At 38.4% G+C, this 22,280-nt stretch overlaps 1 protein-coding gene across 1 annotated transcript in view; it reads right to left on the bottom strand.

The window, feature by feature from the left end:
- DNAH14 (dynein axonemal heavy chain 14) overlaps nucleotides 1-22,280 on the bottom strand; it is a 2,550,346-nt gene that overhangs the window by 1,387,308 nt on the left and 1,140,758 nt on the right. The window contains 2 exon segments of the mRNA XM_044060213.1: nucleotides 10,446-10,567; nucleotides 20,982-21,212. Of these exon segments, the coding sequence (XP_043916148.1) occupies nucleotides 10,446-10,567; nucleotides 20,982-21,212 (353 nt within the window).

Genomic DNA, 22,280 nt, shown 5'->3' on the forward strand with positions numbered 1-22,280 from the left:
CAGGGGCCCTTTGAGTATCAGTTTGTTCTTTCTTTCCTGCAAGATATGGGACCTGAAAGAATGACAAAACGTGCAAGTCTCTTGGATGTGAATGGCCCCCAAACAATAAACACAAATGTTATGCCCATCAGTGATGGACATTTTCTGAGAACATTTCTGACACTTCTTAAACCTCGAAGGCTTAGGTTCCTTCTCTCTAGTTTCCTTTGACATTTTAAGAAGGAAACAGCACTAGTACAACAAAAGGTAAAGCCTAAAACACACCTCTCTAAGAAAACTAACACACGCAAAAATATTTAAAGGTTTAGACAAACAGTATAATAACACTATAATAACACATATAATAAGGGGAGAACAAGGTGAACAGCTCTGCCCTCTAAATTAAACTGGTACTAGGCCCTCTAACTTAAACGGGCCTAGTAGAGCTGTGAGCGAGAGGGACACAGAACAGGAAATTAGCTCTCTAACTAAAATGAGCTAATATACACAGAAATGGAATACAGACTAACTAACTTATACTACTGTAACCATTAAGTACACCACTACAAAAAATGATGGGAAAATAGGAAAAGGCCTTGCGACTAATGACGGCCAACAACCAACCACACAATACCAAGATTAAACAGCAGTCGTAACTACAGCACACAGTTAAACTGCAGAACAACCACTAACTAAACTACTTCTTCTTCTTCTTTCGGCTTTTCCCGGTTAGGGGTCGCCACAGCGGATCACCTGTCCGCTCATGACTGGCAGTGGAGTTTTACAGTGTTGAGTTGCCAGCCCAGCGCCCAACCTTCCACAGAAGGCACACACACACACACACACACACACACACACACACACACACACACACACACACACACACACACATGGCCAATTTGGAGTGTCCAATCCACCTGCAGCATGTCTTTGGGATGTGGGAGGAAACTGGAGCACCCGGAGGAAACCCACGCAACCACAGGGAGGACATGCAGACTCCGCACAGAAGGCACCCCAGCCAAGGATTGAACCGGAGAACCTCTTGCTGTGAGGCAACAATACTAACCACTGCACCACCGTGGCCGCCCAAACTACTAAACTACTAATGGGTAATATTAATGCTAAATAAAGGAAAACAATACAAGTTTTTTAAAGAACTTAGCCACGGCCAAGGAAAGAGCATCTGAACGCATAAAGCAGCAAATGAGATCAGGGGAATTACACCACTGCATAATGGGATACCTATTCTGCCACAAGCCAAGTCAGAAACTTCAAGCTAGTGTATTCAGCCAAGTTGGAGCCAAGGATCAGCTCCAAACACATCCAGTAAGAATGAAGGCGAGATAGGACAACATAACATCAACTGCATAAACGATCAGCTTGCCAAACAGTGTGTGCATGTAACACAAAAGTTGGAAACAAAATGTACATGTATAATAGGTGGGAACAATGGCTTTTTATTATAAGGGTTACACTACATATTATCTTGGAACATAAATGGCATTATAGGTATAGACAAAAAAGAAAGTCTATTAGATTATATTAAGAATTGTAGAGTGAAAATAGCAATGATAAAGGACAGATATTGGAAAGGAAAGAGCGTGTGAATCTGACCAAGAAACAATTTCAAAATGGATATTCAGCAGAATATCAAGAACAGTGGAAAAAGGGAATAATTATACTAATTGCTACAGGGGCTACAAAAGTGACAGAAGAGGAACTGTGGGTATTGCTGAACCAATTCATGTATGGGTACATAGTTTCCAGTTATAACCTTTGCTTTGTCTTTAATGTCCTACCCCAAAAAACTTGAAACTGTCTTAAGAATGCTCCACAACACTGAAATGCACCGTACTAGTTTTATTAGGCACTTTTCTTGATTACCATCCTAATTATATCCTTGAATTTCTGGGTCCCTTATTTTCTCTGCCACTGTATCTAAACATAAACATAATGAAAATAACAAAGAGAAACAGGACACTACTCCTCCCTGGCTCCTGTGTTCAGACACAACTTATCAGAGAGGAAATCTCTCACTTTAATTTTTGCTTGTGATTCCTTATATATTCTCTTAGTTAACCTTATGCTGTATTAGGGAATGCAAATGCTTCCATTTCATAAAATCCCAGATTACTCTGTTGAATGCTTTCTCTGTATAAAGATCCACCAACAACAGCATTTTCTTAAATTCTGCTTCCTTCTGTATCATCACTGTTCTATTAATGTTGTTACATATTTGTCTCCCCTTCACAAAACCACATTGAATCATATGTATCAATTTTGCCAACACCTTCACCATTCTGTTAGCTGTTATAGATGTAACACTTTAAAATCATGGTTTAAAATTGAAATGGGCCTTTATGAAGCTGGATTTGATGGGTCTTCACCATCTTTAGGTATTACAACCACCACATATTTCTTCCAGGATGTTGGTACTTCCTCTCCTTTCAAAATATTGTTAAAGCCTTCCAGATCTTTAAAACTTTCCTCCCTCCTTGCTTCTAAACTTCCACAGAAATACCATCTATTCCTGAAGACTTTCTTGCAGACTTGATTATAAGTCACCATTTTTATCATATCTCCTCCTATCTTAACTATTAACTGTTGAGCCTCATTTACATCTATCCTTGGCTTACTTAAGACTTTCATAAATATTTCCCCGTGTGCTTTTCCTTGACTTACACATTTTTCTGCTTTATACAAATTTTTACAAGATGGCTGAATTATCTCTTAATACCTATAAAGGATTTCTGGTTATTTTTCTTGTTATAGGCTCCCTAAGTTTGGAAACAACCCTTTCTACTTTCTGTTGCCTAAGTCATTCTGCTAAACGTTTTTGTGATGTGGAGTTATCAAAAAAACAGTTGCTTAACGCAATCTTTCTAAACTCATGCATATTATCTAGATACTCAATTACTTTCTCTTTAGCATTCTGTAGTTGGGCATCTTCTTTTTCTGTGAGATTCCCCCTATTCTGCAATACTTTAACCTTTGTCAGTCCCTCTAAATAATTCTTGTTACTTCTTAACCATAGCTCTTTTATTTTATTTCCATGTTAGTTTTAAACTCCACATTCATGTTATCCGACTAACTAGTTATAACTTTTGAAGACATTTCCATCTTCCCTAATAACTCTCAATTAGATAACACTGCCCATTCTTTTAATTCCTCTCTTTTCAACAGGTAGGTGGGGAACTATCAGTGTCTCATTTTTACTTCATTAACCTGCATTTTTATCTTAGTTCTTATTGGCACATGATCTTAAATAGTTACTGGATATGTGTCAAAGTTTTTAATTAAATGTACATATTCTTGTGAAATTAAATTTGTCTGGTCTGGCTCAGTTATTGCACCTTTGGGAATAATATGTAAATTCTCTTAGAATTCCTACTACTGCATTCACACCTTCCATACCAAATATATTCATAATTTCTTCAGAACTCTACCATCTTTTGTTATATTTCCTCTTCTAGGTCCCCCAGCTACATCTTCACTTCTGCAAATCAAGTTCAAGTCCCCATCTTTAAGCAACACTTCCTGCTGAAAGCTGATTATTTCTCCGAAAATATTCTTAAGCCCCATAACAGTAGTTTTAGGTGGAACATAACTATATGAAGGCGTAATCCTCTTCCCTTGCAAGTAACCCCTTAGTACCACAAATCTACTGTTATCGTCTTTCTTTCTTTCTTTTCCTCTTCTATCACTGTTGGAGCTCCTTTAGCAATTAATAAACCTACTCCCCTTTCCCTTTGTCCCTGATATTTTGCTGAATAGGGTTCTTAAGGTTCATAAGTTCATGGGAGATTACTAGGCTTATGGCTTAAGAACCTTTACAAGCCTAGCCAATATAACTCAATTTTACCCAATATATGGCTCCTAGGGGCAAGAAGATGGCATGGATTTGTGCTTATTCCTTGAGTGTCCTACAGATTGCTATTGTCCATAAGGGGCACAGTCACTACCTCAGGTGTGAATTTGTGATTCTCCAGCCATTGATCCAGACTACTTTTAAAGAGGGCCAGGGAACAGCTTTGCTTAATGCGAATAGAAAGACTGTTCCAAAGAAGGGGCACCTCTGAGACACATATCTGTCTCTTCAGCATGTTTTATTTGAGTTGCTGACTAAGTTTATATCCCTAGATTAGGGGACCCTCATGCTGTTTGACTTGCAGATGTGCAACAGCTCCATCAGGGGTGGATCTGTGAGTGCCTTGTAGGACAGGCATAGGTCACCCCTTAATAATTGGGAGGAGACAGAGTAAAGGGATAGAGATGTTAGTCTAGCCACATAGGACACTTAGTTTACACCCTGTATTTTATTTGTGAGGAACTTCAAAGATCACTCCAGCAACTGTAAGTGCCTACTCAGTTACAGGCCAAATGGCTCACTGTACTAGTTTATTGGTATAATGAGTGCTGAGTACAGTGGGACTATAATTTCCATGGATCTGGATGTCATACCTCTACCTGTAAGTTATGCCACATAGAAGGATGTCTTCACCACTGTGGACACATGGAGGTTAAAGTTCAAGCTACTATCTGTGTACCTACATCTCTCCCCTCTGAGTCTACACTTAGGGGTGTGTTATTGATGTTGTAATTTGCAGGGGTATTTGACTTCCCAAAGGGTATCACAATTTATTTTTTTTGCATTTAGTTTTAGGCCATGGTTCTAGCACAAATTGTTTGCCTGATCTAGACCCTCCTGAAAGATATCTACATCATTAGAAGATTCAGTGATTGCTCCCAGCTTGCAGTCATTGGCAAATTTTGTCATCCAGAAGCCTTCCACATTAGCCTTGACTTCAGGGAATTATATTCCAAACAGGAGTGGTCCCAGCACTGTGCACTGTGGCACAACACTAGTAACTGGCATTTTTCTGGGTCTGGATACACCCACTTTAACTACATGTGTCCTGTCATTAAGCCAACTGGCTGTCCATCTGGTGATGTAAGGATTTATGGTGAGTTTTGTGAGTTTATTTATAATACCTGAGGTCATGGTGGTGCAGCAGTTAGTATTGTCGCCTCACAGCAAGAGGTTCTCTGGTTCGATTCTCAGCTGGAGTGCCTTCTGTGTGGAGTCTGCATGTTCTCCTTGCAGTCGAGTGACTTTCAAAGACATGCAGGTAGGTGCATGTGTGTATGTGTGTGCCTTCTGTGAAGGCTGGGCACCAGGCTGACAATTTGACACTGTAAAAATACCACTGCCAATCAATCTTATGACCGGTGATCCACTGTGGAGACCCCTAACAGGGAAAAGCCGAAAGACATTGCAGTGGGGAGCTGTATCAAATGCCTTGGCCAGGTCAAGGTAGGCAGTATGTACTGTTTTATCCTTGTCCATGGCCTTAGTGACTTTCTCAAAGAAATCTACTACATTCAGTAGGCATGGCCTGCCCTTGACAAAGCCAAATTGAGTTGGGTCCAGTGTTTGGAGGTTTCCTATATCATTATTTATCAGATCTTTGGTTATTCTTTCCATGGCCTTACATATAAGACCAGTTAAACGTATGGGTCTGTAATTTCCTGGGTCAGTGGATAGTCCTCCCCTTATGTAGAGGGATGACTGTTGATGGCCTCCACTCTATTGGGACAAAGCTGGGCTGGAGACTGTGGCTAAACAGAGATTCTAACAGGTCTGATAAGTCCTGATTTAAGTTGTTTAAGATTCAACCTGGTTTACATAGATACATAGATTAATACTAGGCTAATTGCCCTTGCAGGCCATTTTAAGCCTAGCCAATTATCCCATGTGAGAATCAAACCCTGCACCTTGTATCTGCAAGGTAAACACTTTAACCATTCTGCCATCCCCCCACCCTAGCATCAGGCCCCACTGAAACCATGTTTTTAGCTTTAGAGAGTGTAGTTGCAACCTGTTCTTTAGTGATAACTGGTCATGGAGTGGTGGAGGGTATTTCTTGGGGGAGAATTAGGGATGATGGGGAGGTGAAATCTGAGCTGAATTTGTCAGCCAGTAGATTTGCTATATCTTGTGGCTGAGTATAGGTGATGTCAGCTACAACTAATTATGTACTTTGTTGGGTATTGCCCTTAAGATTGTGGACATAACTGAAAAATGCCTTATAGTTATCCTTAGCTTTGGAGGCTATTTTTACCTTAATGTCTGCTTTCAGAGACTTGACCCTGATTCACTTATTTAGGCTAATGAGTGACTTTTTGCTCTATTATGCACATTCCCACTTACTTGCTGACAGGATATTCTTTTTCTTTTTTTGTTGTACAACCTATTAATACCACGGGTCTACTAGGCTTGCTTGTTTATGCAGTTTGAACTGGATTTATTTTGGTCTGTTACTGTTGTTTCTATGCAGTTGTTTATATGGTCATATACAGGGCTCTCGTGCACACTTCTGCATAGGTTTTTATGTTTACTGGATTTTGGGGAGCTTGAAAACTAGCTATTCCATCCCTTAATGGGGGTTAATTTACCTTAAAGAAGTTATTAGTTTTTGGGGTTAGGTGGGAGGAGTACGTTTACCATTATTTCAAGGGAGACTGAGTTGCAATCTGATCTTACCACTGAAGACATCACATGGGGGGGTAGCACTCTCCCTTATTTGTGAGTACAAGATCTAGTATATTTGTTCCCCTAGTGGGACTGCAGACTAGCTGCTCCACGGTATTTGAATTTACAAAGTCAAGAAATCTTTGGGCCTACATGTTAGTGATCATGCATGCCTCCAAATTAATGAAGGGCTAGATCAAATCACCCATAAGTATGGTCTTGAGCTGGATAGAGAGTGAGTCTAGTAACTTCAGGTATGATGTATGGGTTTCCTGGTTCATGGTGGGGGACCTGTAGCTAGCAAGAATATGGTAATGGATTCTTCCAGTGATTAGTTGGACATGTAGTAGCTCAAGCATGTCATATTGTTTGAACAGCCCTGAGATGCTTATCCTTTATGTAGATAGATACACCCCTGCCTTTTACTCTTTCACTTTCAGTGGGTGATTGGAACAAATGAAAGGTGTTATAACCATGAACTGCCGGAGTGCTTTCTGTGGCTTTGAACTATGCACAGCACAGTAATTGCACAGACATCAGCATTCTCCAGGGTGAGAAGAGCTTCCAGGGAATGCAGTTTCTTGTTGAGACAAAGTCAACAAAAATCCAATCTTTCTCAGATGCTTTTTCTTGTAGTCATATTTCTCAGATGTGATTGATGCTTTATAGTCATACATTTATTCACTAATTTCAGTGTTGCTGATCTTTCTCCTGTTTATTTTCATCTCCCAATGCCAGACACAAGTTCAAATCCAAGGCACTCCTAATTCTTCCAGTCAATTCCTTTGCTTTTTTCTTGCTCCCAAGGAGGAAAGCTATATGAGCAACACCAGAGGTATCTGGGGAAAAAGATGAATGGTCTGGGAAACCAGCTTTGGCTGCAGCAGAGTCACCCACCTGCAGCTTAGGCAAACTGCTAACCTGCTGTGGTGGCAAAGGCTGTTTAGTTAACTTTTTGTTTTTGTCTCTAGAAGAAAGACTGATTGCAGGACTGGTAGTTTGTTCCATGGTCAAGCAAAAAATGATACCTCTTTCCAAGGGAAACTAAACAGCACAAGCCAGTAAAATTTCAAAAGATGTACAGTCACTTTTCCAGATAAAAACACAACAAAAAGCATTCTAACTCACTTTACCAGCACAAAAAAGCTCTTTAAACACAGTTTCTTATCAGAAAAATAATTTCAGAATGTTTAAATCAACTTTAAAACTGTGAAACACAAAAGTATGGTCACATGGCAGTCAATAAAAACACATATTTGTAGCTTAAAATGTACTTTCATGCAAAGAAAAATACATTAAACATTAAAAATAATATGTGGAAGTTTTTTCCCCAAAGGGAACGTATCTGCCCAGAAATGGAATAGCACATGCCGACCTTCAATCCTGTGAAGCCCAGAGAGGAGCACTCTCTTCAGTGGCAGGAAAACTCTGAAGAGCTTGGTGCCTAAGCCTGTCCTTTTAGTAAGCTCAGCTCAAACTAACTAAAGGTTTGTGTGTGTGGAAGGTGCCCTGAAGCTTTGGAAGCTGAACAGTTGCTATACCCTATGCAGGATACAACCCATATAGCTTTGACCACTGCCACAGTGATCAATATTGAGAACATCTACAAACAAACAGAACAATGTGATTTATTTAATGTTTTATACTGTGAAAACATTTACGCTATTTGGTGCTATTTACTGCAGTTTGAATTCTGTTTCACTAATACTTACCCTTCACTGATAGCTTTAACCATGGAAGAACAAACCCTGATCACATCAGTTACACTTCTTCACTTGCAAATCCTCAAAAGCTGCAGGGCAACTCAAAACAAGCTCCAATTTCAATGCTGTTACAAATGGAGCACTGGATCTCCAAATGAGCAGCCTTCAGACAATATACGCACAGACTGTGTGATTCCTGGGAAGGGAGCTTATGGCTGCATGGCACACACTTCTCAAATCCCTTATCCATATCTATAAATGATAGTTAAACACAACACACTAGAAAACCACCTATCTACTCAACACAAGGGCTATCGTACAATTACTAAAACTATTACTACCAACAGTATAAACTATAGAAAAAAAATTACAGCTATATATTTCTCATACAAAAAGGTGGAAAAAGCCTGCAAAGGATGAGCAACATGAACCGACACTACCTAACTAGCTTACCTACTGAAGGAAACAAACTTACAAATGCACACTATCTATACTTAGAAAAGTAAGAGTAGAGGAATATGTGAATAAATGTGCTCAAAGACATGCGAAAAGGATACACACAGTAGATCCTGAGATCTAACTGCTATCCTGGAAGGTGACTGATGAGATATGGAGGAATGAAGTCTTTGTAAATATCTGGTCTCGGATCACAGGTGGATCCGATAACACACAGGTTGAGTTAAGAAGGAAATGACAACCTTGGAACAAGTGTTTTTTGCAGGTCACAAAATCTTCTGTATCTCTCCAATCTGCCAGAATGTATATACACCAAAGCCAAAGACATTTTTTATTTATTTTTATTTTATTTTACATTTGATGACCGGGAAAGTCCGACTGGACACAGGTCCATTTTCAGCGGAGGCCTGGGGAGAAAAGCTACACTTTAACACAATAGTACATAAGTGTTGAATGTGTATACAAATACATATCATCAAATACATAAGCATAACATTAAGACATAAAAATAAACATGTAAGAATATATTTTACATTTTTGCATACACATTTCAGCAAAATTTTTTTTTTCTCAACTCAATAGAACAGGTTATATGATAGGTAAGAATTAGTATTCAAGAGGTTAGAGGGACTAACAGGTGATCTTTAGCAGAATCCTTGCATCATGTGACACTGAGAATGGAGAAACATTTCAAAAACCGAACACCCACAATTTTAGGTAAACACTTGTTTCACTCTCAAGACAACTAAGCAAGTGATTTCTGAGACTGCATCAAAACACATGGTGAAGCCTCATGATAATCCAGTTTTAAACAGTACTATTTTAATTTGCTATCTACACTCCCTACTTATTTCAATGAGTTGATGATAAATACAGTAATACAGCGGTGGTGCAGCGGTTAGCATTGTTGCCTCATAGCAAGAGGTTCTCCAGTTCAATCCTTGGCTGGGGTGCCTTCTGTGTGGAGTCTGCATGTCCTCCCTGTGGTCATGTGGGTTTCCACTGGGTGCTCCGGTTCCATCCCAAAGACATGCTGTAGGTGGATTGGGCACTCTAAATTGGCCATAGACAAGTGTGTGTGTGTGTGAGTGTGTGTGTGTGTGTGCCTTCTGTGGAAGGGTGGGCGCTGGACTGGCAACTCAACACTGTAAAACTCCACTGCCAGTCATGAGCGGACAGGTGATCTGCTGTGGCGACCCCTAACCAGGAAAAGCCGAAAGAAGAAGATTAAGATATGAATGCAATTTATTTTGCATATACTTCATACAAAACAGGATTCAGCAGCATGATACACTTTAAGTAGATGTGCATTGGTCCTTAGACATCTCAGTAATAGTGGAGGCTTATAACAACAATGTCCCAGAAACATCATGTCACCAGTATATGTGCAAATGAATCTATTTCCAGAGGTGCAACAAAGCTGCTGTGTAAAGCCAACCATGCATTAGTATGCCCATGTCTACCTATTCAGCTATTCTGGTATCAATTACCAGAATGTCTCAGGATTATGCTTTTTCTGTGTAATGAAATTTTCACAATATCAATGCGCTGGCACAGCTTATAAGAGTGAAAAAGAAAAAAAATCATGATGCAGATTAAGAAAGTTAAAAAGTTAAAACATCACCATTAGTTTGTGTTCTGATCATTTTGGGGGGTGCACATGCCAAATTATGTATTTGAATTGAGGCTGAAATACCATAACTGAACATTTTTAAGACAGTGATGCATTTTTTCTGATGAATTTGAACCAAAGAAAAGTTAATTTTATCAAGTACCTAAAGTTGTGATTGTATTCCAACTCAGTGTCTCCAATCTTGATGAGGTCTTGCCCTCCTTTTCTGTACACATCTTTTGTTAATATTGTCCTTAACCTTGGATCTAGTGTCTCTGTGACATCCTAGAAAAAAGTAACAAATTAGTATTAGTACAATGCTGATTAAAATTCAAAGGACACTTAACTTAAGGACACTTAAGGATAACTAAAGTGAAGCAAAACTGAATAAATTACACTGCATTTTATGGGGATCCTATTAACTTTGCTTACTTGAAACAAAAATATTTCAAAGCCATGAATTTATGATTTACAAATTATAATTGCTCTTGGGACCTTGCAAATGATTTCACAAACAGAAAAAGTTACGATGTATTTGGAATGTTAAACAATGGATAATATTTGAGTTTTCTGGGGAATGTCAAACCATGTTATCTGCCACATGATACCAAACTATGTGTAAATGAGAGTAAATAAATGTAGACCCTGTAATACAGTGAAGAATAAAGTCAAAGTCCATTTGCTGTATTTACACTAGAAAGTATACTTTCTAGTGTCAGAAGCAGGTTCACAAATTCGGCAAAGATAATGCTTCACCACTCATGGCTCTGTAGTTACAGCTAAAAGTTATCAAAACATTAAAAAAAATAGGACTAGCCCTTTTTTAACTTTCTTACTAATGTTTCAGTGGAAAGTGAACACAAATTGCTGATCACAACTGGAAGAGTTGTATCTCTTCATTCAAAGCTTCTCACAGAAAATTATTCCTGGTGCCATTTCTCTTACAATGCTTGCAATCATTCTAATTTTTTCTGTAGTTTCCATTTTCTCCATTGTTGTTGGACCACGTAATTGGTATAGATAAGTAAGGGGATGTGGAAGGTCCTGGTAAAGATCAGTTTAAAATGTCATTTTTTTTTCTAGCCCATGGGATTTAGATGATTAACAGTAAACAGCAGCCACGGTAGTGGAGGTGGGCATGGTGGTGCAGCAGTTAGTGTTGTTGCCTCACAGCAAGAGTTCGATTCTCAGCTGGGGTACCTTCCGTGCAGAGTCTGCATGTCTTCCCTGCAGATGCGTGGGTTTCCTCCAGGTGCTTCGGTTTCCTCCCACATTCCAAAGACATGCAGTAAGTGAAATAGACACTCTAAACTGGCCATGGGTATGTGTGTGCAAGTAAGTGGTACGGATGAACTACCATGACAGGGCTAGCCACTTGGAGGTGTAAACCTTGGCTCGAGATGATTGTCACTGTTTTGTCACTGTTGAAGTGACACCCCAACCCCATCTGCAAAATGGGAAATAGGGGTTGAGGATGGATGGATGGATGTGGAGGGTCAAGTGTATCACATGGGTAGTGGGGGGGGGTGGTTAGCAACAATAAAAAAGTTTTTTATTATAAAGTTTTACATCCAGAAGGAACTGCAAACAGGTCTTTTCATTTTACTGTAGCTTCATCTCAGTGTAACGCAACAATCCATAGTGGAAATTGGCCATTCATCTATCATCTTATACCTTCTTTACTGAAAGGCATCCTTTACCAACTTTATATGTAGAAGGCCATACGTTCTGTCCTAGATGGAGACCTTTATCACAATGTTTCAGACAGGTCAATGTGACTTACTCTGGTAATGCTTAGAATGGTGATAACAAAATGCTGGCTGCAACCTAAAGCAATATGAGCTGATTTCATGACAATGACTAATTACACAGCAAAAGCATCTCAAGTCAGTAGACCATGACATTTTCCCATCAGCAGGTAACACGTGGTACTCTTGGAAACTTTCTTCACCAGAGACTGTTAATGCCTTCTCAACAAACACATTTCAGAAGACTTTTGTGTAATCATCAATAAAGTTATTCTCATTAAATGGAAGGCATGCCTTTTCCTCTCATAGTAGCTCTGATAAGGATGATCTGATTAACAGACTTAAGAAAAAAAAACAAAAATTTAAACCAACTGTACTAGAAGTAGTGAATATAGTAGCAGAGATAAAACAACTGGAAATGCGATCTTTAGAAAATGGTAGGAGCAAATTACACAGAAAGAATGGGAATTGTGGGAACAATATATGCAGAGGAGGACTCCGGTTTAAAAGAATGCAGGATTTGAAAGAGCTACATATTGTTTGACAGACAGTGATTGGATAGGTTATAAGTGATTTATAATGTTTGCAGCTAAAATTATGTCAACATGGTTTGTTTTCATTTATATAAATATATGATTACTTATGTCATAAGTAATAATTTAATAAGGATGTTTCTTGTTTAAAAAAAAGGATTAAAAACAAGGCAGAATGAAAGTACACTTTTATTTAGGAAAGCTGCACTCCTGGATGAAAGATCCCTCTGAATAACTTTCACTAGCTGAGACATGCAGGAAGATTTAGTATCGCAATGGGTACTTATAAAGCAGTGTCTTCTTCAAGACAACCTCAGTCAGTAGGCCAAGACTCAAAATATTTTAAAGAAGCTACTGTAGGACAAGAAGGAAGCAGAAGTTAACAGCAGTCTCTGTTTATAAATCCTGCAGAATCCTTTCTTGATTTGAGGGTGCAGCTTTAGTGTTTCATGTATTTACTGAATCCATATTAGCAGCAGTGGATACATCTCCGAAGAATACCTCTTTGAAGCAAACAGCAGGAGTCATTACAGCATATGAAATGAAGCTTCACAAGAGCAGGAAAAGGCTTCACCACCTTCCTGTAGCAAAAAGCATTGTAATAAGCCATACAGACATTTTTTGCTCTGTCATAAGTTTCCAGCCCTACTCTCAGCTCTGGCAATGTAACTGCAGACATTTGCAGTCTCAGCAACAAAATGAACAAGTTCCCTACACACACCTTCCTGGTCAGGAGTGCCTTCCTGGAACCAGAATGTTAAAGAAAAAGGATGATTCCAGTTATTCTCATTAGGGATAATACATAATTATCGACCGTGGGATGGGTATGGTCACTCTATGTCAAATGGGATAGTTTATTTTGAACACAAAAAAGGGAAATGGGCTAGGCTTAAAATGGTCAGCAAGGGCAGCTAGCCTAGTACTTACCTATGAATCTATACGCATTTAAATTTGGCTCCATACTGGTTACACAAAACGACATTTAGATGAATTTTCTATAGTAAATACAAATGTCTGAAATGTAATTAAGTTGAAACATCATTTGGTTAAAAACTGTGTGGTTAATATTAATTGTAAATAATACTTCTACGGTAAGCTTTGTTTGTTTTACACACACACACACACACACACACACACACACACACACACACATAGACATACAGGCATCTGTGTCTGCACACTCTGCATCCACAATCTCCCCAAGTATACAAGGCACAGGTCATGTCAGGCAGTGGTCAACCACCACACATAGGCAACTGCATACCTACATCATGATAAGCATTCATGCATATACTCTCACAAACACTCTCACACACTGTCTCTCTACCCACAAACACTTCAACTCCTAGAAGCATAGCTAGAGTACGGCAAAGGCAACAACCACTCAGGGGCCGGGTGTTAGGGACAGTAATCTGCAGATCCCAATCATTCTTCATTGCAAGATGCCTGTGCTGCATTTGCAGTCAGAACTGAATCATAAGCTGTAGTTTGCTAGAGTTTAAAAGTAGAAAAGGCCTATTTTTTTGCTGCTTATGACCTTGAAGGCAGAAGAGAAGCTTTTTTGAGGACAGGAACCAGAGAGTGTGTGTGTGTGTGTGTGTGTGTGTGTGTGTGTGTGTGTGTGTGTGTGTGTGCGTGTGTGTGTGTGTGTGTGTGTGTGTGTGTGTGTGTGTGTGTGTGTGTGTGTGTGTAAGTGTGTGTAGAGGTGTGGAGTGCCCACTGAATAACACACATTTGAATTTCACATTCACAAGGATATTACATTATGGCCAGCAATATTACTCTACTACATCAAGTTTGTTGTGGTTATATGCTGCTATTGCAGAAGTCTGAAGCCAGCAAACTGTGACAGAATGTGTCCTGTTCACCCAGTGTACAAGGCTGCAATCCCACAACCCACTAATGTAACAGATGTACTCTAGGGTTGCATAACCTAGGAGATGAGTACAATAATAGAATTTTAATACCTCTATTACTGCACCGATAACACCTATCAGCTGTACAGATTTTCACAGAATGTCCTGATTTTTGCTTATATTTTTGGTCTGTTCTTCATTAAATTTTTGTGGTTTTCTTGCAAATCATTGAAGACTGAAATCACCAAATAATGACAGACATTTGAGTTTAGATTTCACATCTTTCAGAAAATTCTTGATACTGCAACACCTTTTATTCTAGCAACTTTCTATGTTAATAAGAGCAATATTTAAAATGTGTCCCTATTTTCGACCTTTGTCCCCCCCCCCCATTATTTTGGCTTTGTCCAGATTTCCTGTGTTAAAAGGTTGAGTGGTATGGCCATCTCTTACATCATATGATCTTGGACAGAAAATATTAAAGCTGTTTCTGTGTGTGTTGGTGTATTTAATACAATTCCCTATACAATAGGGTCTTTTCCCCTCCATAAACAATTCTTCTAATGTGCAATTTTGATATTACATGTTATATGATATTATCACATCAGTAATACTGCCAGTCACAACAGACTCTCCTCACAAATATGAAATTTACTCAAGAATGATCAGATTATTCATTGGACACCCTGCATATATCCAACATATATCATTCATAGTAAAAACAGTAAACATAGCTCAAACGTTTACATTCTTCTAAAAAATTAAATGCAGCACAAGCAGAGAATGGATAGTGGGGAGCCTATGACTTGCTTGTATTTAAATTATATATTTTATTCATTGCTCTGCAAATGTTAGAGAAGATTTCTCTTCAGGAACAACATTTTGATAGCAGTTCTGCCAAGAACCACATTTCTATTGAAAATTAATTCAGAAAAATGGATATTAAAACAGCTGAGAGCCTGCTGCACCCTGTGCTCCAGCGTGTAACCGTACAACCTGCTGGTCACGAAGGAAGCATAATCCAATTATTAGCAACATCTTGCTATGAATTGTGCCTTGCAAGGGGAAGGTGGCAAGTACCCCAAAAATAAGGATAATAGTGAAAACACAAAAGTGGAATGTTATACAATGTTCTTCGACCAACAAAAAATCACATTAATGCTCCGATTATATACTTTATCAAGTTGAGATTTGCAAGGGAGCTGCAAACCATCCCAACACACTCTGGGCATAAGTCAATTACATTAGTTCAGAGAAGACTCCAAACTATCACAGAATGTAAGTACACATTCACTCATATATGGCACACAAACCTACAGGCAAATTGAAGGATCACCAGTTCACCAATGGCATGGGAGGAAACTGCAGCATCTAACAAAATACCCATATTGATACAGGGTGGATACACAGATTCCTCACAGACATCACCCAACACGATAAGAAGAAAACAGATGCAAAAATCAAAAATTGATGGATGAATTTGAAAATAAAATACACTTTCAAAAACAAAAAGGTATTTGATGGGTAAGTACAGATTCCAGACAACTTATCAGTTCGACAAAAAGAATCTGATTAGAAATAGCAGGTGATTTTCAAGTGCAGAGCATGAGACATGGAATTCCACTTATCAAGACAAACATCCTCCTGTCTTCTGAAGTTACACGATGTTACTGCTTAAAAGTTATGGTCCTGAATGACTATAGGAACCTGAGAAGCAATCAGGCAAAGTAATATCATTAGAAAGCAAAATTTATCAGTTTGGGAATCACATCTCAGATGCACTATTATCAAAAAGACCTAGTATACAATATTATGAAACTAAATATTTAAAGCTGTACTGCAAGTTCATGATTTTGAAACAAACGAAGTATCTGGTGTATTCAAATGTTATGCCCAGCTGGTGAATTATGATCAAAGCTGAAAGAAGACCTGGACCTAATATTCAGCTTGAACTAGTCTATTCTTAACCCACCATTTCCTGCCTGTTGCACTGAGTTTTGCAGAAGCTTGTAAACTGCTGAGCGATGCCCACTGCCTTTTTGCTACAGCTGATCTCCTGGAGTCTGGGTAACTTATCAAAAGTCTTTCAATACTATTGTGATGCCCATGCCCTGGCCCAGCAATCAAGGAGCCTCAATCCTCACCACGAACACCATAGAGGGTGTCTCATATAAGAGGAAAGGATAACAAATACACACAGTAAAGTGCAATTTCCCTTAAGAACACACAGAGATCACAGTCAGTTCGGGGCTGGTCGCTCCCTTGCTCTCCAGGTCCCCTATAAGACTCCCCACTGGCAGAGTTATAGGGTCCAGATCTCAGCCTAGCTGGGGAAGCTAAAATCTCTAGCACCCTCTCTGTCCAACCAATGCTTCGTGTCCCTGCCAAAGTAGCTGACACACACACTTTGAGATAAGTTTATACAACCATGTAGACACTCCTGGGGAAGGCTGGCACAGGTTCTCCAGCTGTGCCCCTTTTACCTAGACTATACGGTAGTACCGGCTGCCACCACCCAGCTAATATTATCAGCTACCCAAAGGCCCTTAAAGGGTGTCCAATTATTACTGTGCAATATTAATATCCAATTGGTAGATGTGACTAAACAGTCAAGGCTTATTAGAGTGACTTGGTACAGGATCCTTATATACATGCAATGTACTCTTAGAGCTTAACTTATCTCTACACAAATCAGCCACAATTAAAAGGTTTTAAAATATTTAATAATAAATAATTAAAACCACAAGACAATACTTTCTACTACACAGTCAGTGCTAGTCAAGAGTTCAGAGATCACACAGAAATACTTAAAATAATTCAGTAGTACAGTTCTGACATCACAGAAAAACACTTAGCCTAATCTTTATAGTTCCTAGCTGATGTAAAAGAAAACACAAGTCTAAGATAACTTACATGTGAGCAAGCGGCAGTGCTGTGAGTTGGATGATCCAGACAAAAATGCTTAATGCCTTCTGATTCTCTCCATTTAAATTGCTATTCCAGTTCTGATAAACATTACATCATCTTTTACACGTTCCTGGTGTTCCCAGGCTGACAGATTAACTGCATTTACATTATTAACATTTCCTTTTTGTTATCTTGCAGCTGGTCAGGAACAGAGCAATAAAGATACATTTGCATGTTTAAATCTAGCAATTTAACTCTTGGTTAAAACAACAGAAAGAATTTCTTCATCTAGACTTTTCGGCACCACTGTCCACTTCAAAGGGTCTCCACATGCTTTACTTTGGTCAGTAGAGTGCACTATTGTCACATTTATTTCCGGTTCCACATGTAACAGTATTTCTTTACATTTAAGACAACAAGCCTGTAGTTTACATTCATATTTACACAGGACAGAATTATCTGCACAATTCTATCTGGCTAGGCTGGCAGCCTTCACAACTATAGCAATATATGACAAAACTAGTTACACACCAGATGAATGGAAATAATGTTTTTAAGCATAAGAAAAAAAATTGAAGGTGGAATGTGTCAGCAGTGAAATAAATAAATGTGAGAACTGGAACTGGAAGGAAGGCATTAACATGAACTCCAAGTAAACACAAATTAGTGTGGCAGTGATGTAAGGACCAATAAAAATGCAACATTTGCGGGTTTGGTTGTGCAGAGCGTGATACAAAGGTCTTCTTATCACCATGTGTGTTCAAATACAGCAACAAAAGCTACTTGCAAAATATAAAGTAAGTAGCATCTTTTTAACATGGAAGTTACTTGGATGTAAATAAATATAGATTTTACCTACTGCAGTTACTGAGGTCATCCCCGGTGGTCCAGCGGTAGTGTTGTTGCCTCACAGCAAGAGGTTTTCCTGTTTGATTCTCGGCTGGAGTTCCTTCTGTGTGGAGTCTGCATGTCCTCCCTGTGGTCGAGTGGCATTCAAAAGGCATGCATCAATGGGCATGCCTTCGTTGAAGGTTGGGGGTCGGGCTGGCAACTCGGCACCATAAAAATCTACTGCCAATCATTAGCGGACCGGAGTTCCACTGTGGCGAACCCTAACTGGGAAAAGCTGAAAAGACAAACAACAACCTACTGCAGTTAATGAGTAACATACATTTCTGATCAATATACAAGCTGTCAGTTTGGAAATGGGCTGATTTATCTTTTGCTACACTAAAAACACAAAAATCTATGAAATTTATTTATTTTTTGTTAACTGGGAAAGTCCGACTTGGAACAAAGCCAATTTTCAATGGAGGCCTGGGGAGAAAAGCTCCAGATGCATGTCTTTTTAAGTAGGAGAAAACCGGAGCACCTGGAGGAAACCCACATGAACACAGGGAGGACATGCAGACTCTACTCAGATGGCACCCCAGCTGAGAATCGAACTGGAGAACCTCTTGGTGAGGTGACAACACAACTGCTGCACCATTGCGCCATCGTGAACAGTTAGATATTTAGATAAATATATATTTATTTTCCCTAAACAGGGTACACAAAGCAATACCATGATCTTAGAACCAATGGAAGGAGTAAATAAGTTTTATCTAGATTATTTGAGAATCTAGCTACTGTCTCTGGTTTCTATAACCCTGAGACTACCTTTTTACCTGTCCTATCCTTCTTTTTAATTTCTTGATTTATGCTACACAATCCACTCTGCTAACCACCATTACACACATGGCAGGTTGATTTAAATCCAATATATATCATAAGCTAACTTTTTGCAACTCTTATATAAATTTTAATAGTTGTCATCCTCTATCACATAAGATTAGTTTAGTGAGAGGACAATGTATTACGGTTGCTAGAATGACTTCACAAAAAGAAGATGTATTGGAGGAATTAAAGAAGCTGAGGGACATGTTTTTAGCTACAGGTTATCCAAATAATTTATTGGAGTCCATATGTGGTGAAGTGTTTAAGGAATGGGGAGGGCAGATATGTACCCCTGTTAGGGTTTAACTACCAGTAATAACACAGAAAGACAAGGGAAATTTGAGAGCGCACTTACTATGCAGTATGCCGCGGTAGTGCAGTGGTAGCATTGTCACCTCACAGCAAGAGATTTTTCCCTTCAATTCTCGGCTGGAGTGCCTTCTGTGTGGAGTCTGTATGTCCTCCCCGCGGTCGAGTGGCATTCGAAAGGCATGCGTGAATGGGCGTGCCTTCGTTGAAGGTTGGGCATCTGGCTGGCATCTCAGCACTGTAAAAATTGACTGCCAATCATTAGCGGACCAGAGTTCCACTGTGGTGACCCCTAACTGGGAAAAGCCGAAAGAAGAGGAACAACAACAACTTACTATGCAGTATAATAGTTTTGGTAAAGGAATTAAAGAGATAATTAAGAATAACTGGAATATGTTTAAGGTCAACCCTCTGTTTTTGGAATTAATTGGGGGTGAACCTACTTTTATTTATAAAACAGCTCCCAATTTTGAAAGGTTGTTTGAGCATAGTGTATTTTTTGATCAGGATAAAAGGAATTCTGGTACAATTCAATGTGGGTGTTGCCAACAATGTATTTATATTGCAAATGAACAGGAGTATGTTTTTAGACCATATAACAAACTTGCAGGTGGTTTTCCAAAAGGGAAATTGTAATACCTAAGGAGTTGTTTACCTGGCTAAATGTTCTGTATGGCCAGCTTTTTATGTCGGCAAAACAGAACAAGGTCTTAAAACATGTTTTATGAGCATTTATATGATATTGGTAATAAAAATGAGGAGGGTGCCTTGTACAAGCACACACTCGTGCAAGTCTCTCAAAAAAATATATATTTCTGTATTTTATAGCATATTGTGCAGAACCTCGGGGGGAGATTGGAAATGTTTTTTTAAGTGTTACAGAATTAATCTGGCAACTTAGATTGGGGTGAATTTCCCACCCAGTCTAAATGAAAGTACATCTGTTGTATCAGTGTTACATTTAAGTAAAAAAATTGTAAAAAGAACTTTATTTAAACATATTTTATATATATATATATATATATATATATATATATATATATACACACACACACACACACACACACACATATATATATATATATATATATATATATATATATATATATATATACGCATTAATGTTTTTACAATAATTTTACTACAATATATTTATTATGATGTTTGCCGACTATAGGGTAAATAAAGATTTTAGGAACTATTTTAACAAATGGGAAGAATACAGCTTTAGGTTTAGTCTATGTTTTAATTAATTATTTCAACAAATCAATTATATGATTAATGTTTGGACCAATGGGTTTGCGTTTGATAGATATATATGTGCTTTTGAAGGTGTTTTACTTATTCTGCTGAAGTCTCTGTTGTTATCATCACACTATGCACTATTCCATGTAATTTTCAGAAATGTTGGTGTTGTTTTCTTTTTGAAGCTATTTTCAAGTGTACATAATTGGCATTTGGACTGAACAAAGAATATGGAAGCAGGTAGGATGGCAGTACAAAACTGATCCAAGCTGTTGGAACAGCAGCAGTATTCAGCAAAGAGGCAAAAAGAAGGGCCTTTCCTTCATGAAAGCTGTAATGTCTCACCTTCATTGGTCACTTTTTTATCTATGTACATCATACTTACCATCAATAGCACAGGAGCTCCAAGCTGAATCGCATTCTCTAGAGTTTTCATATAGGTTGGATCAGAAGCGAGGACCTTCTGTAATTTGTTGCCCTCCATTTGCAGAATCCATTTATGTGCCTGCCCTTGTGGGTCAATAAGTAATGGCCAACGTTGTCCTTTATTCACCATAATAGCATTCTCAGTGGAATACTGATCAGGAGGCAACCCCCCATTATGCCACTTAAGCACCTAAAAAATAGAAAGGATATATTACAACATCTCTATAAAACATTCTCATTGTTTGATTTGTCATATTCATTTTGATGAGATGAAAAGACAATTAAATACAGATAAGCAGCATTTTTAAAATTTATAAACTAAAATTCAGATCTTCTCATATAAATGCAACATGATACAAAAGCTTACACATTGATAAGATATCATGCAATGTTCTTCTTCATGGCCATTATAATTTAGAGGCATATTTACTAGAAATTCAAATACATAGTAAATAATTTGTGGTATATAGTCTAGATCGTTATTGATTAAAGAGTACGGCCAGTCTCCCTTGGGAGATGTTTGTCTGTCTGAGGTGAGACCAAGACAGTCATAGAAAATGTTGTATCCTTTAAATGTTTGCAAAATTGCATTATTTTTATACAGGATCACATGAAATACAGAAGGACAGCAGTCAATGAATATGTAAATTTGACTGCAAATCAACAGTAAATGAAACTTATATTTGGCCACATCTTGGTTACTTTAAAAGTGTGTTTGGGTTGGGCATTCTTTTCTGTTATGGACAGGCCCTAAGTATAAAGTATTTTTCTGATATCTAGATGATGTTCAAAGACTATGCTGTTATTCATGGAAGCCTCAATGTAACAGTCTGTAATCATGTGACACAGTTTTACTACAGTTTGTGAATCTAGTCTTAAACAGCTAGCACCAATACACGTTAGGGAGATACACTAACTTTAAAAGCAGTGTATAATATAGTCAGTTGTCATGCTAAGCATAATAAATCCAGGATATTGCGAAAGTACTGCCATGGGGAAACATGCAGTGCATCTGCAAAAGTATTATTCTGTGTTATGCAATTCACAAATAAAATGATGCAAATGAGATTACCTGAAACACAGCAGAGAAATATATAACTTGTACAGTGATCATGAGTATAGCCAGCTATACACCATATATACTATTTCAAGAGGATTTTTAATGTCAGTTGGGAGGTAGTTTGCTACACATGTGGGGTGGGGTTACATTGTGGATACCTGAATGTTGGGATCCAATTAAAATCCTGATTCTATCCCT

The sequence above is a fragment of the Protopterus annectens genome, chromosome 1.part2, assembly GCF_019279795.1.
Source record: "Protopterus annectens isolate FY-2018-M chromosome 1.part2, PAN1.0, whole genome shotgun sequence".
NCBI classification, from domain to species: Eukaryota; Metazoa; Chordata; order Ceratodontiformes; family Protopteridae; genus Protopterus; species Protopterus annectens.